Below are 13,507 nucleotides of genomic sequence, written 5' to 3'. Positions count from 1 at the left end.
TTCCTGTGTGAACGTTCAAATTGGACTGAACTTAAAGAACTGTAAGAATGGCATACAACTAGATACGTGTCCGAGACAGTGTTAAGAATTGTTTGCCCAAGAGGCCGAATGGATACAAGATTATGTTAAACTAAAAGTGTAATTGTGCTGATGTGTTCACTGATAGCCACGTGTATCCGAATGGCTTAATGATAATCTATGAATTGTATTTTATGATTGTATTTAAGGTTATTAAGATTTAGTACATGTGATAAGTACAAGTTAATTAGAGTTTTGATCTGAGTTGAGTGCAACCATATTATCCTGTTTTGAAATGTATTATAGTGTATCACCTTAAAGCTAATTAAATTGTTTCATTCATGTACTTGCCTGATCTGCTTATATTATATGAATTCAAAACTACCGCTCATAAAATTAACAACGAACCAAGTGGGATAAACCCATGAATACTAATGCAATAAGTAAGCCGCGACTGTAAGAAAGAAAAGGACAAGTGAGGGGGAGATAAATCTATGCTTGATCAAATAATCATTAACTCTCTAAAGGGGTCACCCTGAACAAGAATCCTTTCTACCTAGGTATTAGCTGGCGCAGCATAAAAATAAATGTGTTAATACTTATAGGGTGAACTTCTTCAGATTGTTTGCTTAAGACATAGAGAGGCCAATAGGACTGCAAAGCACTGAATGAGAGAATATTTGATTATAGAGTTTAAATTATATGGGATAAATGTGTATAAGTAAGGTACAGCGTTAGACGAGTTTTGAATTTATTTAAGAAAGATAGAATATTGGATTAGTTAAGAAAGGGCAGATAAGGGGCAAATAACTAATTAAGTAAAAAAAAAGCAAACAAGATAAGAAAAGGGCAATAACATACATGACGGAGTCGAGAGGATAGTAAAGACAAAGGATAAGAAAAAGTCACAACATAAATGGCGAAGCCGGTAGGATTATAAAGAATAAGGACGTTAACACAATCGAATAGAGATAAACATAATAACATAAATGGCGCAGCTGATAAGGTTAAGATAGAAAAAGGTTTAGGTTAGAAAAGATTGAATAAAATACAACCATTGTATAAATAAAAACAAGAATTCGACATAACATAAATGGCAAAGCTGGTAGGATAAAGGAAAGATATAAAACAATAGAAGTTAATCTAAACGATTAGAGTACAAACGTATTATAACAAATAAGTAGAGAGATAAATAATACAGGATGTGATTAGATCCCGAAAACTAGCAATAGATCAATCACAGTGAGTTGGTTTTTTAATTCATATCATTCAGGAATTAATATAGTAATTAGAATATTTAATAACAATTTAGTGTGAGCCAAAGCACCAACATGTCTCTGCCTACAAGTTCCAACATGAATAACGAGGAATTTTTTGGATCTATAAATCCCGCTCAGGTATTTCCACAATATTCTGGGGAAGACACTGATGATGTGGTATCCTTCTTCGAATATATTGAAGAATTAAGAAAGCTTACCCGCTGGAGTGATTTTCAGTTACTCATATTATTACGTAGTAAATTAGTGGGAAAGGCCAAAACATATCTTCATTTGTCACCGACCCTAAAGGAAATGCTGGACTACAATAGGTTTAAAGAAATCTTAATTTCATAATTTTCGAAATGCAAAAATGTAGGGCCAAGATGGTACAAGGAGATAGAGAGAGCGTATATCTGAATTTCATGACAGGATATCTCTCAAATACCTCGAACGTCCTAGGTGAAGACAGACACCACCTTGAATGGACGGTCTTCCAACACTTTAGAATGGGCCTGAAGAAGGAATTAAGAGAAACAGTCTTTGGAAAAGGGATAACAAGTCTAAAGGAGTGTTATGCTGCTGTAAAGGAAAGAGAGCAACTGATAGGAGATATATGTCCAGCAGTCAGCACTGGATCCCTCCACATGATTCATGAAAAAAGGGATAACATTAGGGATCCTAGAATCGGAAATGAAAATTATGAAAAGAAAGAGAGACAGAAGACACAAAAAGGAAGTGACGAAAATAAGACAGAAGCAATTTGTCAAGCTACTGCTAGCAGTCCCAACCTTAGCGAAGTTCACCAGTTAGTTAAACATGCAGTGGAGAAACTTCATTAACCCATGATGGAACGCTTTGACAGTGTGATTGGTCAACTAATGACAAACTCCACAAAACATCAAGAAAACTGCTTCACTAAAGATGAGAGAACAACGGAGATGATTCATAGAGAAGTAGAGAAACTTCAGAAGCCTCTGTCAGATAAATTGGACTACATAGTGGAAAAGTTGGCAGAACTATCCAATCGAGAAAACTCGCACACTCCTTTGTTCTCGGACAGAGATCGTGACATGAGTAATCGCACAGAGCCCCCAAGGTGCTATAGGTGCAGCAAACTGGGGCACGTTGCTCAAAATTGTTATGTCAAGCAGACGAACCCAAGGAAGGTATATAGGTCTCACATATGCATCAGAGACACCTGGAAAAAAGATCAAGAGGGGTCAGACATTATTCCCTTGTAACTATGTAGAAGGCCAAATATGTAATAAGAGATTTAAGGCATTGGTGGACACAGGATCCCAGGTGTCTTTCATCTCAGAAAACCTGTTGAGAGAGCTGGAATCCCATGCACAGGGAAAAGAGAAATACCTCAGGGAATCCATAAGGCTAATTGGGATATCCTCAGTGGTAGTACATGTGAATAGTACTATAAGGGTGAAGGTATGGCTGCCCAATTTCCCTTGAAGGATCTCTTATTACTAAAACAATTTTGGGCTAAGTGCCCAACCTTGTTGCAATTAAAACATCTAGGAGGCTCCCTCCTGTCTCCTTGTCCATTATTGCTCTCTGATTGAGGTAGAGACACTTCAGGATTCTGTGCTGTCACTGCCGCCAACTTTTGCATAACAGCATCAAGACGGTTCAACATAGGCTGTTGAAGCCTTACGACTTCTTGCCTAATTAATTCATTAGTCCTCTCTGTTTGAGGGATAGTTGATTCTGAGGACCTCACGGTTACTGCTGCCAGCTGGTTCAGAACAGCATCAAGACTGTCCATTACGGGCTGTTGTAGTCGTTCAACTTCTTGTTTGACTATAGAACGTACTTCCTCTAAGTTAGTCAGTCCCACCACCCTTATGATGTTAGTTTTATTGTCAGTCACTTGATTGACATTGACTGATCTTTCTCTCTCTCCCTCACTATCCTTTTGATCATTAGTCTTCCCCTTACATGAGCTAGATTCCTTCTCAGTTTTGTTCTCACAGCTGGAATTATTCGTCTCTTTTATTACGTTAATGTAGCTGGCATAAGATGCGAGACGAACGTCTCCGAGCAGTATTCCTTCTCTTTCACGGTGATGAAACGTTCCTCAAGGTTTGTGATTTTTTTTCTTATCAGCGGTCTCCTTCAACTCCTGCTTCACCCCTAGCCTAAACTGATGAAACACTGCCCGGTTGAGATCAGGTTTATTCTCATTAGAGACACTCAGACTGTTGACAATGGTTAGTAATCTATTGTAATATTCAGTTACATTTTCCTTATCTTTCTGAGTACTTCTCTGTAATTTCCATATATTAGGTCCTAAACTTCTTACTTTAGAGAACCGAGAAATTAAAGTCTCTTTAAACTTGGAGTATTCCAAGGTATCTTTCAAAATTAAGGATGATATAGGAAGCTTTTTGCCTTTCCAACAAGCTTACTTCTTAACAAGATGAGAAGGTCGAGATCTGTCCATCTACCCACTTTCCTTAATTCCTCTACGAAGCTAAAAAAAACTAATACGTCGTCAGTTTCCTCTCCAGAAAATTGGGGAAAAATTTCTTGTGGGTTGATGGTCTGAAAGAATTCGCAATCATTCATCCCAGAACTTGATGGATAAGCCATACTTGTATATAAGTTCACATTATAGTTTTCCTTCACATACAAATGCTGTTATCAAAACTCCTAAATTGCCTGATCTTAACCCAAAACCTACTTACTTTGATTTACCACACTCTTTGATTAATCGAGTAAATCAAATCCTACCGGCTGTGCCATTGTTAAATTTTCCTTCCATTCTTTAATTGTTTTATGTGTTATTTGTTTTTACTTTTAACTGTTATTATTTTTGAATATCCCTATTACTTGACATAAATTCTCGAGCTTGCTTTCACCCTTTTTCGTTCTATGGCCACTACTTAAATTGCTCGCGTGTGCAAAACTTGGTAGACAAAGAAATTGCCCCTGGATAGCGCCAATTTTCTTTGATACAAATCTGGATTTAACTCCTTGTCAGAATTTGAAAAAATTTGTTTGTTAAAGCTGCGCCATCCAAATTCTTAGACAAGAGATTCATCCTTGTCAAGGAATTAACACTCAGAATGACAGACAATTCGATAATCAAGCAATTAAAATTCTCAATTACAAAAACCTCGTATATTTTCGCTCTTACTGCAGTCGTAGCTATCCCCAAATTTTAACTCGCACTGGTTCTATTTTTATGAGTGGTGCATTGAGTTTACAGCTCAGGCAATTTGTTAGGTAAGAAAAAGAAAGGTTTATTCATTACTCTAATATGATATACAAATATCGCGATCACTTAACAAAACTGAATCTCTCCTACAAATTGAAATTGATTAACCAGACATAACCTTAATACTCCTACTCTTAAACATTGTGAGACAATATCTACAATTAGTTAAATTATAACATCATCCTATGCAACTAACATTCTTGTACAAGCATTTATCTTATTCTAGATTCAAGAACTATCAGGCTATAACATACTTTAGCAATTCAATACCACACTGTACATGAATTCTTACTGAGAGCTAAGACAATTTACTAGTTGATTAGATATTAAAGTCCTGTTTCATTTTTGTAAGTCCAATCACTGGGCATATCCGCACATTATTGCACACTAACTGTTTCTTGCATACAAAGAAATTGAAAAGTTTCTACATTGCCGAGCATCAGGATCTCTCTTGCTTTTTCTCTCTATCTTCCAAAAAAAATTTACACGGCTTGTTACTCTCTCTTACGGTCGGCTATCTCCAAGTAGGACATACTAGTGATTACGATCACGAATCACTTTTTCTGATGTGGGCGAAGCTGCTCTGCTGGGTTCGGTCCACGTGGTTCTGCATGTTGATCGGTTTGCGCTGGCTTTTCCGCTGTACCGATGATTATGCCCACACTGGATTGCTATCTGGCCGCATAGCTGCCACTGGACATCATTCTTTTCAACCGCTCACACGCACCTTTTCATGGAATAGGAATCCAGAACAAAAGAAGAAGCCTCGAGTTGCTGTCGCCAAGCTCTATATATCCTTGCTGAGCTGTTCTCCCTACTACGTCACTCTTTTCTGGCTGGCACCCAAAATTCTTGCACCCGGTACTGCTCTCTCCTCGATGCGTTCTCCACGTGTGCAACTTGGACCTCACGTATGTGACTGCCTGGGGTCATTTCTTTAAACCAATTATCTCGTTGTATACTTAGATTTCTTTCTCATGTTAACATAACTTTCAACTAAATTTCAACTCTTATCAGTTTTACAAGGACACTTAGCATTATATTACATAGGGGAATTTACAATTAAATGACTTTCGTTATTTCTTATCAACCACTTCACTTATACCAATATACAAGCATTTTCTCCGGGAATTTTTGTTTTTACTTGTTAAATCTGAATGAAATATTTTACAATATAATAAATCTTTCATTCAAGATTTAACACCAGCTTTATTAATTCTGTTGTCTATTTCCATATTTAATTTATAATCTTTACTAAAAATTGTACCTAAATAGCTAAATTGTTTTACTTGTTCCATAAGTTCACATTCAGGATGCAACTGATGTTTTCAATGTTTTTCCTTATTTACATTCTTCTAAGGCATTTTTACTGTATCAATACACTTATACCTTGGTCTTCCTCTGGGTCTTTTTCCTGCCAACTTAGCAGAGAACACTTGTTTTGAATCTTTTCTCTCCCATTCTGTTTAAGTGGCCATACCACCATAGCTCTGTTAACACATTCCTGGATGGTAACAATGTTAAGCTCTTTTCTAATATCCTCATTTTTAATATAATATTACCATTAATGCCATCTGTTCATGCCCCCAATCTTTCTCAGGACTCTCATATCGGCGGTCTCTAGTCTTTTGTCAAGTGTTTTACTTCTAACCCAGCTCTCAGATCCATAAGTTAAAATTGGTTTGAACACTGTCTTGTATACAACTAATTTAGTGTTTTGACTAATTACTCTCTTATTCCATATAAATTTATTCAGTTGACTTCCTATCATACCAGCTTTGTTGATTCTGTTTTCTATTTCCATATTTAATTTACCATCTTCACTAAAAAATGGTGCCTAAGTAGCTGAAATGTTTTATTTATTCTACAGGTTATCCATTCACAATGCAGTTGATATTTTCAATGCTTCTGCCAATTTTCTATTTTACATTATCTTTGTGTTTTTATTGATGATTTTTATAACAAATTTATTACAAGATTTATTCCATTTAGTCAGTGAATCTTGCAACCTGTAATTGTAGCATTTTGAAGAGCTTTCCTCTTGGCACCTTGTCATATGCCTTTTCCAGATCTACAAAACTTAAATACAGATTTTTGTTATGTTCCCACGATTTCTCAACCATTTATCGTAAAGTGAAAATCTCATCCTGACAGCCTCTATTTGGCCTGAATCCAGCTTTTTTCTTCACCAAGCTTTCCTTTCACAATTTTTCTTAGCTGTTTCTCAAGTATACTTGCATAAATCTTACCAGGTACACTCATCAGAGAAATACCTCTGTAATTCTCACATTCAGTTTTATTTTCTTTTTTATATATGGGTACTATGAGAGCTCTGCTGCAATCATCCAGATTCGACCTTCTGAATAAAGCAATGCAGCCACTGTGAAAATTTTATACCTCCATATTTGAACATTTCTGGCCAAATTTCATCTACTTCAGCTGCCTTTCCACATTTCAGGCTTTTGATGGCATTTTTGACTTCATGTATGGATATGTATTCCTGTTGGGAGTTTTCTACTACCATGTTGATACTGCTTGTTTCATTCAGCAGTCTTTCAAAGCAACTACTTCAGACATCTAGAATATTAATCTTAAGTTTCATGTCACATTTATCATCTCTGATTCCTTATACAGTACTTTTTCCTCCATTTCTAAGCTTTGTCAATAACCTCCAGAATATTTTACACCTTCCTGATATTTATTTTCTGTTATTACCAAAGTTTTAGCAAAACAAGTGTTCTCTGCCAGATTGGCAGGAAAACGACCCAGAGGAAGACCAAGATATAGGTGGATTGATATGGTACAAAGTGCCTTAGACGATAGAAATATAAGATCTGATAATGTTGGAGTCTTGACAAGTAACAGACTGATTTGGAGGAAAATTGTAGATAGGAAGTTAGTAATGATATAATTTTTTCATGTAGTACTATCATATCCTGTACACCCCTTGTGGGTACATGGCAGGAATTTGATGATGATGATGATGATGATGATGACCAAAGTTTTCCCATGACTTTTGTTTAGCTAGTTTTTCACAGTGCTTTACTGTTTTATATTTTTCTCTGTATTCTCTAAGAGCACAATCTTGACTTACTTACCAGGAACTCTCGATATGCTTTCTTCTTATTTTGCTTCCCTACCTCTTTAACTTTCTGAGTCAATCATGGAGTTTAAATTTTCTATCCTTACAGATAACTTCTTCACATGCCTCTCTGGATGAATCAGTCAATGTTTTCTTCAGGATTTGCAATGAATCTTGAAGGTTTTGTTCTTGTTTTCAAACCCTTTCATTTTTTCTTCAATGATGTTTGCATATCTGAGTATACAGTTTACTTCTGAAAGCTTCTCAACTGTTGATTTGTTTTAAAACTTTCTTAAACACTCTTCTTTTCAATATGAAATTCATTTGTATCCTGCTCAAAACTAAATTGTGGTGACTTCCCATTTCAAATCCTCTGTATCCTCTGGTGTCCTGAACCAGTAGGAAAACATCACTATCAACTATAACATAATCAATGAGACTTAGTTCTTGTATATTCTCTCTCTGTGAATTTGTGCACAATTTTATGCTGGAACATGGTGTTAGTAATAACTAGTTTAAAACCATAAAAGTAAAAATAAATAAACAAAATAAAATTCTCGGAATGACAAATTCTTATATTTTTAAATGAGAAAAGTAAAGCCATTATGCGTTTTATAATATTTCACATTTCTGACATAAATTAATAATATTTGATATTTATAAGACTAATATTTATGATTTAATGCAAATTAATAATAACAATAAAGCAATGGGCAATACCTGAATGTTCTTGAAATCAGCAAATGTAGCAGATGCTACATATACCAATTTTCTTAATACTTCTGCTAATTTTTGTAGTTGTGCTGGTTTAGAGGGCTTGGAATCTGAATCCAAAATTTTATTGGACACAAGATCTTCAGATTTTTCCCAGTCATATTCTAAAACAATTTTCTCTGGACATCCTAACTGCAAATGATAAATATTCAGTAAAAATTACAATCTGTTAAGAAAACCGACTATGAGTATAAATCAGGTTTTCAAAATTCAGAAATAAGGAATATTTATTATCAAAAATTAAATTAGGTTAAAAGCCCAGTGAAAAAGACAAATTTCAGAGGAATTACAAAAATACATGTTGATGTAATTAGTATAACTAGTACAAATAAAACAAACCACTAAGATACTTATAACTATAACATGTTATATTCAGACAATAGTAATCAGTGAATAAAAACAGTAACTATAGCATTCAATAGCAAACTTGAAGATATGCATAAACCATTGAATTAAAAACAATTTCAAGAAGAGTAATTAAAGGTAAATTTGTAAATGGAAACCTGGACAAAGAGACCTTTACGTGCATATAGTCCTATCAAAAGTTCTATTAAGAAAGAAAGAGTAAAGTCTCTCATGATAAATTAAATTAATTAATTTTTCGAGTTTGATTTTACAGAGGTTTCCAAATATATAAAATAGAATTTATGTTATAATAAAATAAATGTAATAATTTTGCTGTAAAAATACATCATTTAATTCCCATTGAATTGCATGTAAAACAGAAAGAAGAGGATTAACCCAGATTAGAATGATGACTAAGCAAAAACAAAAGTTCGCAAGGTCTTGCGAACATAAAAATATGTGCCAATGAACGGAGTGAGCCGAAGTGATGCCATCATGCTGGTGGGTAATCCTGGAAACTACATCGTAGTAACAAAGGATTAGTGACGATATAAAAGAGAAAAGGATTAGTGATGATATAAAAGAGAACTGAGACGAACCAGCAAGGTTCTCGATTTTTAGGTTCTAAGTTTTCTCCTTCCCAGAGAAGGGAATTCCAGGTGTGCGAAGGAGAGGCTGTTAATTGATGGGGCTCCTGCTAGGATGCATAGACAGGAGAGTGCGCTACCCAAGGAACAAAATGGAGACTTCAGCAGTTCCTTTCCAGTTACCGATGGGAGATTGCAGCTGCAGTACAGACAGAAGAATCACCCTGCAACAAACTCCAGAGCGAGAACTGCTACATCATTCAGGCAACAATCGTAACCTATGGTGATGATGTACTGAGGTATTGTGAAATTAACCGAAATGTGTAATCAGTATGTAAAAGGCTACTGTAAGTAAGTACAAATTTTGTTATTGATTTGTAAAGGTGAAATTGGAATTACTGTATGTAATGAGGGTGCTAACGGATATTTGTTAGAAAAATGTTAAGTAATGATTTTGGTTATAAAGAAGTAGATGATTGTAAATTTGTACATATCATGAAAGGAATCAAGCCAAGATGTAACTTAGGGAATAACTACATGTTTAATTTAGATATGTTAACATTGTGATGGAGTTTAGTAAGTTGTATGTAATATAGTCAGTTGTATGTTGCCCCTAATGTATTTTGATAGACTGAGAGAGAGAGAGATATTATTTCCCCTTTAGATGTGTGTATTCTACTTTTTTATTAGCTTAAAATAAAATGTTTTGCTTGTTTAAATGCCTTGCCTGATCTATTGCCAATGCACTATCTCTAAAAAATTAGCGAACCTGCGTGCACTATAGATTGAGAATCGCCACAACTTGCTACAGAAATTTATGTGTATTAACTAAGATTTTGCCAGTATTCGTTACTTTAATTCTCAAACTACAATAGCTCAATTAGAATGGCACAATCGTTAAAAAAATAAATTTTTCTGATTGATTAGTACGAGAATTGGTAAACCTGTATATCGTAGATAGGCTAATAACAAGTCTGTTTACTAGCGGTGGGAATACAGAATAAGATTAAGTAGGATTAGTAGTGAGATATATGTTAAGCAGATTAAAGATTATTTTAAGAGTAAAGCAGCAGAGTTAATTAAGACATAAGGTACTGGGAGTACAGCACGAATAAGGTTAACAAAGGAGCAGTTGATATTAAGATACAAGAATAAATAAATAGAATATTACAATGGCACAGACAATGACAACCATAAAATTTAACATTTATGTTAAATTTTATGGTTGTCATTGTTAGTAGTTGATATTACATTGTTAGTAGTTGACCTACAAGGGGAACATTTGATTCTTGTTGGAGACATAAAGCAAGGTAGGAAATGAATCCTAGATATACATAAATATAGTCAGAAAATATAGAATGCCTGCTGGAGATTTCTGTTCATGACTGAATAATCATTACTAACATCACAATTTTCTTCATTTAAAGAATGAGAACACATGACAAACAAGAAAGATGTTATTACGATGGTGATACCTTCATAAAGGCTCAGATTACACAAGTTTACAAAAAATATGAAGAGATTACCATCTAGCCTTGACCAGAATGAAATGAATACTACATTAAAATATGTATGAACATCTTACAAATAACCCAAGCCATGCAGCTTACTGAGATGAAATGTAAACACCAAAATACAAATATTATTGGAGAAAAATTGTAAAAGTATGAAAACCGAAATGTTTTCTTCTGAATTTCCTACTGCACAAATTCTGAAGGAAATACAAATTAGCTCAGTCAGGAAGGCAGCAGGTCAAGTTCAATGCTAAATATACAAAAATCTGAATATCATAGTGGACTGATGATGTCATAGACACAGTAAAAAGAAGAAATGCCATCAAAAGTTCTGCAAAGTAAGCAAACATGCACCATTATAGAATCATCATCATCCTGTACAGTAGTAGCAAGTCAAGTCTACGGGCCTGTTACAGTCTCAAGCCATCCCTTGGCTAGTATTTGCAGTAGTCTCCTTCTTCTAGGGATGTATCAAAGAGCATGTTGAGGTATTGCGGTGCTTTCCATTCTGTTTACATGTTGTAACCATTATTTTCTATATTGTTGGATATACTGTATTATATGTATCATATTTAATTTATTCATCATATCTTTGGTTTTCATTTAGTTCAGTAATATATATCCTGCAATTTTTTCATAAATTTTATTTCAACTGATGTAAGCCACTGTTATTGTTTTTTGATGGTTAAGGCTTCATGCCCCAATGTCTTGTATGCTTTAATTATGGTATGTCTTTTGTTAGATTAAAACCTAGAACAATTTTTTAAGTGTTCTGTACTTTGGAATTCTATGATTACAGACAATTTCTTCCCTGCAGTCAGAGTAGAACCAAGATAGTTAAAGCAGTTGACTTGGTCAGGAATTATTGGAATTCAATTTTTATTGCCAAGGAGTAACTGATTATCTGTATGTAACTGTGTATCAAGACAGCTATCACTTCATAATGGAATGTTCCATGAAATGTCAGTCTTCAATGTCTGACAGTGGCATCGATATATATATATATATATATATGTGTTGAAGAAGAATGGTTTTAAATGCAGCCTTACCAGATGCAATGATTTATTGGTTTCCAATATGATTGTTATGAGGTTATACCTATTATACTTACAAAGATTGTAGACTGCGACTATTATTTGATTAAGGGTTTCATCATCAGTGAAGGTTCTAAAAGTTGATTTTTGTTCAAACAGTCAAAAGCTTTCCAGCCTATAAATGCTACATGCATTGGTTTTTGAATTCTTTGTGCTTTTTTCAATTAGTAATTTCAAAGAAAAGTAACAACCAGCATAAGATTCGTTTTGTTCCTTACCTAATGATAATGCTTATTTCATAATAATTTTCAGTCTTTACAGCCACCCCCCTCCAAAAAAAAACTGGAATAACAATGGGCCTCCTGCCAGGATTCTGCTAGTTCTTCCCCATCCTACACTATAATCAGGAATTCTTAAGGAAAGTCTTAATTTAAGTTTCATGAGAATACTTGAACAATTCCATGTTAATACCATTTTCTCTGGGCGATTTAATTTTTTAAAATCATTTAATAAACAATTCATTCAATTCTCGTAGAAGAATATGTTCTACCAGATTACTTTTCAACTGTGGTATTTGTAATTCTTTCATGGTATGCGATCATAAATCCTAAAATTAGTAGCCATGTAGTTTTCTAAATAACACTGATCCTTACATTTTTACTTGTTTCTTGATTCTATTAATTTAAAACTTTATAAAGTTATTAGGATGAATTTTATTAAACCTGTCTCAAAATTAGATATGAAATTATTTCAGCTTTCTGTGCATCATTTCTTACTTTCTATAATATTCAATCTTATTTTCTATTTATCTGACTGGAAATACTTCTTAATACTAGAAATATCCTCATGCCACTGTCTAAGACTTTTCTATGATGCCATCTTTATTTTTGTATATGCTTTCAAAATTTTGCTTATTTAATATACCACAAATATTTAACTATTCTTCTTCAATCAATTCACGGATTTGTACATCTTGCTCATTTTTAATGCTCTGTTGAAAAAGCCACTATAATACTGGGATGTTTAAGAGATTGACTTTGAAGTAAACCTGTTCTTTATTTTCTACTTTTATTATTCTCACCATCATGGAGGCAACTGAACTGGTGAGACTAGTAGGAAATGGTCAATTTCTAAATTCACAGCTATACAAATGCAGCTCTAAACCATTTCAATTACAATTAATTAAATTCCTAATCAGAATATGGGAAGAAGGAAACATCCTACAAGAATGGAAGACAACAATTATAGTCATAAAAATATTTAAAAAAGGAAACAGAAAAGATTGTGGAAACTATAGAGGAATATCTCTTGTAAATACATGCTATAAAATATATCTAGATAAAGGGTGCTTAAGGGTCAAAGCTGTATAACTGAGAGGAGACCTCCACATAGCCTTTAAAGGAATCCGGAGAACCAACCAGAGCTTCTGATTCAATCTTCACCTTCTCGTGGTGCACCTTGTTGGGTATCTACCTAGATACTGAATGAACGAGGATGGGCTGGCAATTTGGGATTTAGCCAACCAAATTGTATTCTTATGGCTTAAACCACAATATTAAATGATGGTACAACATGATAGAATTTCATGCCGGCTGGGGCGTCGCCTGGTTAAACAAGGCCCCCGTTGTTTTCGCCGGGGAACCAGGGTGAACAGCAAAAAGT

The 13,507-nt window shown here is 34.3% G+C and overlaps 1 protein-coding gene across 4 annotated transcripts in view; it reads right to left on the bottom strand.

Moving 5' to 3' along the window:
• crm (cramped chromatin regulator) overlaps positions 1–13,507 on the bottom strand; it is a 345,363-nt gene that overhangs the window by 122,056 nt on the left and 209,800 nt on the right. For all 4 annotated transcript variants that reach the window (XM_090406636.1, XM_090406637.1, XM_090406634.1 and 1 more), the window contains exon 10: positions 8,312–8,497. In XM_090406636.1, coding sequence (XP_090262762.1) covers positions 8,312–8,497 — 186 coding nt within the window. The remainder of the gene's footprint in view (positions 1–8,311; positions 8,498–13,507) is intronic.

Source organism: Typopeltis vanoorti, chromosome 16 (genome assembly GCF_054136105.1).
Source record: "Typopeltis vanoorti isolate ZY-2024b chromosome 16, IOZ_Tvanoo_1.0, whole genome shotgun sequence".
NCBI lineage: Eukaryota > Metazoa > Arthropoda > Arachnida > Uropygi > Thelyphonidae > Typopeltis > Typopeltis vanoorti.
This window is presented reverse-complemented; position numbering and strand designations above follow the sequence as displayed.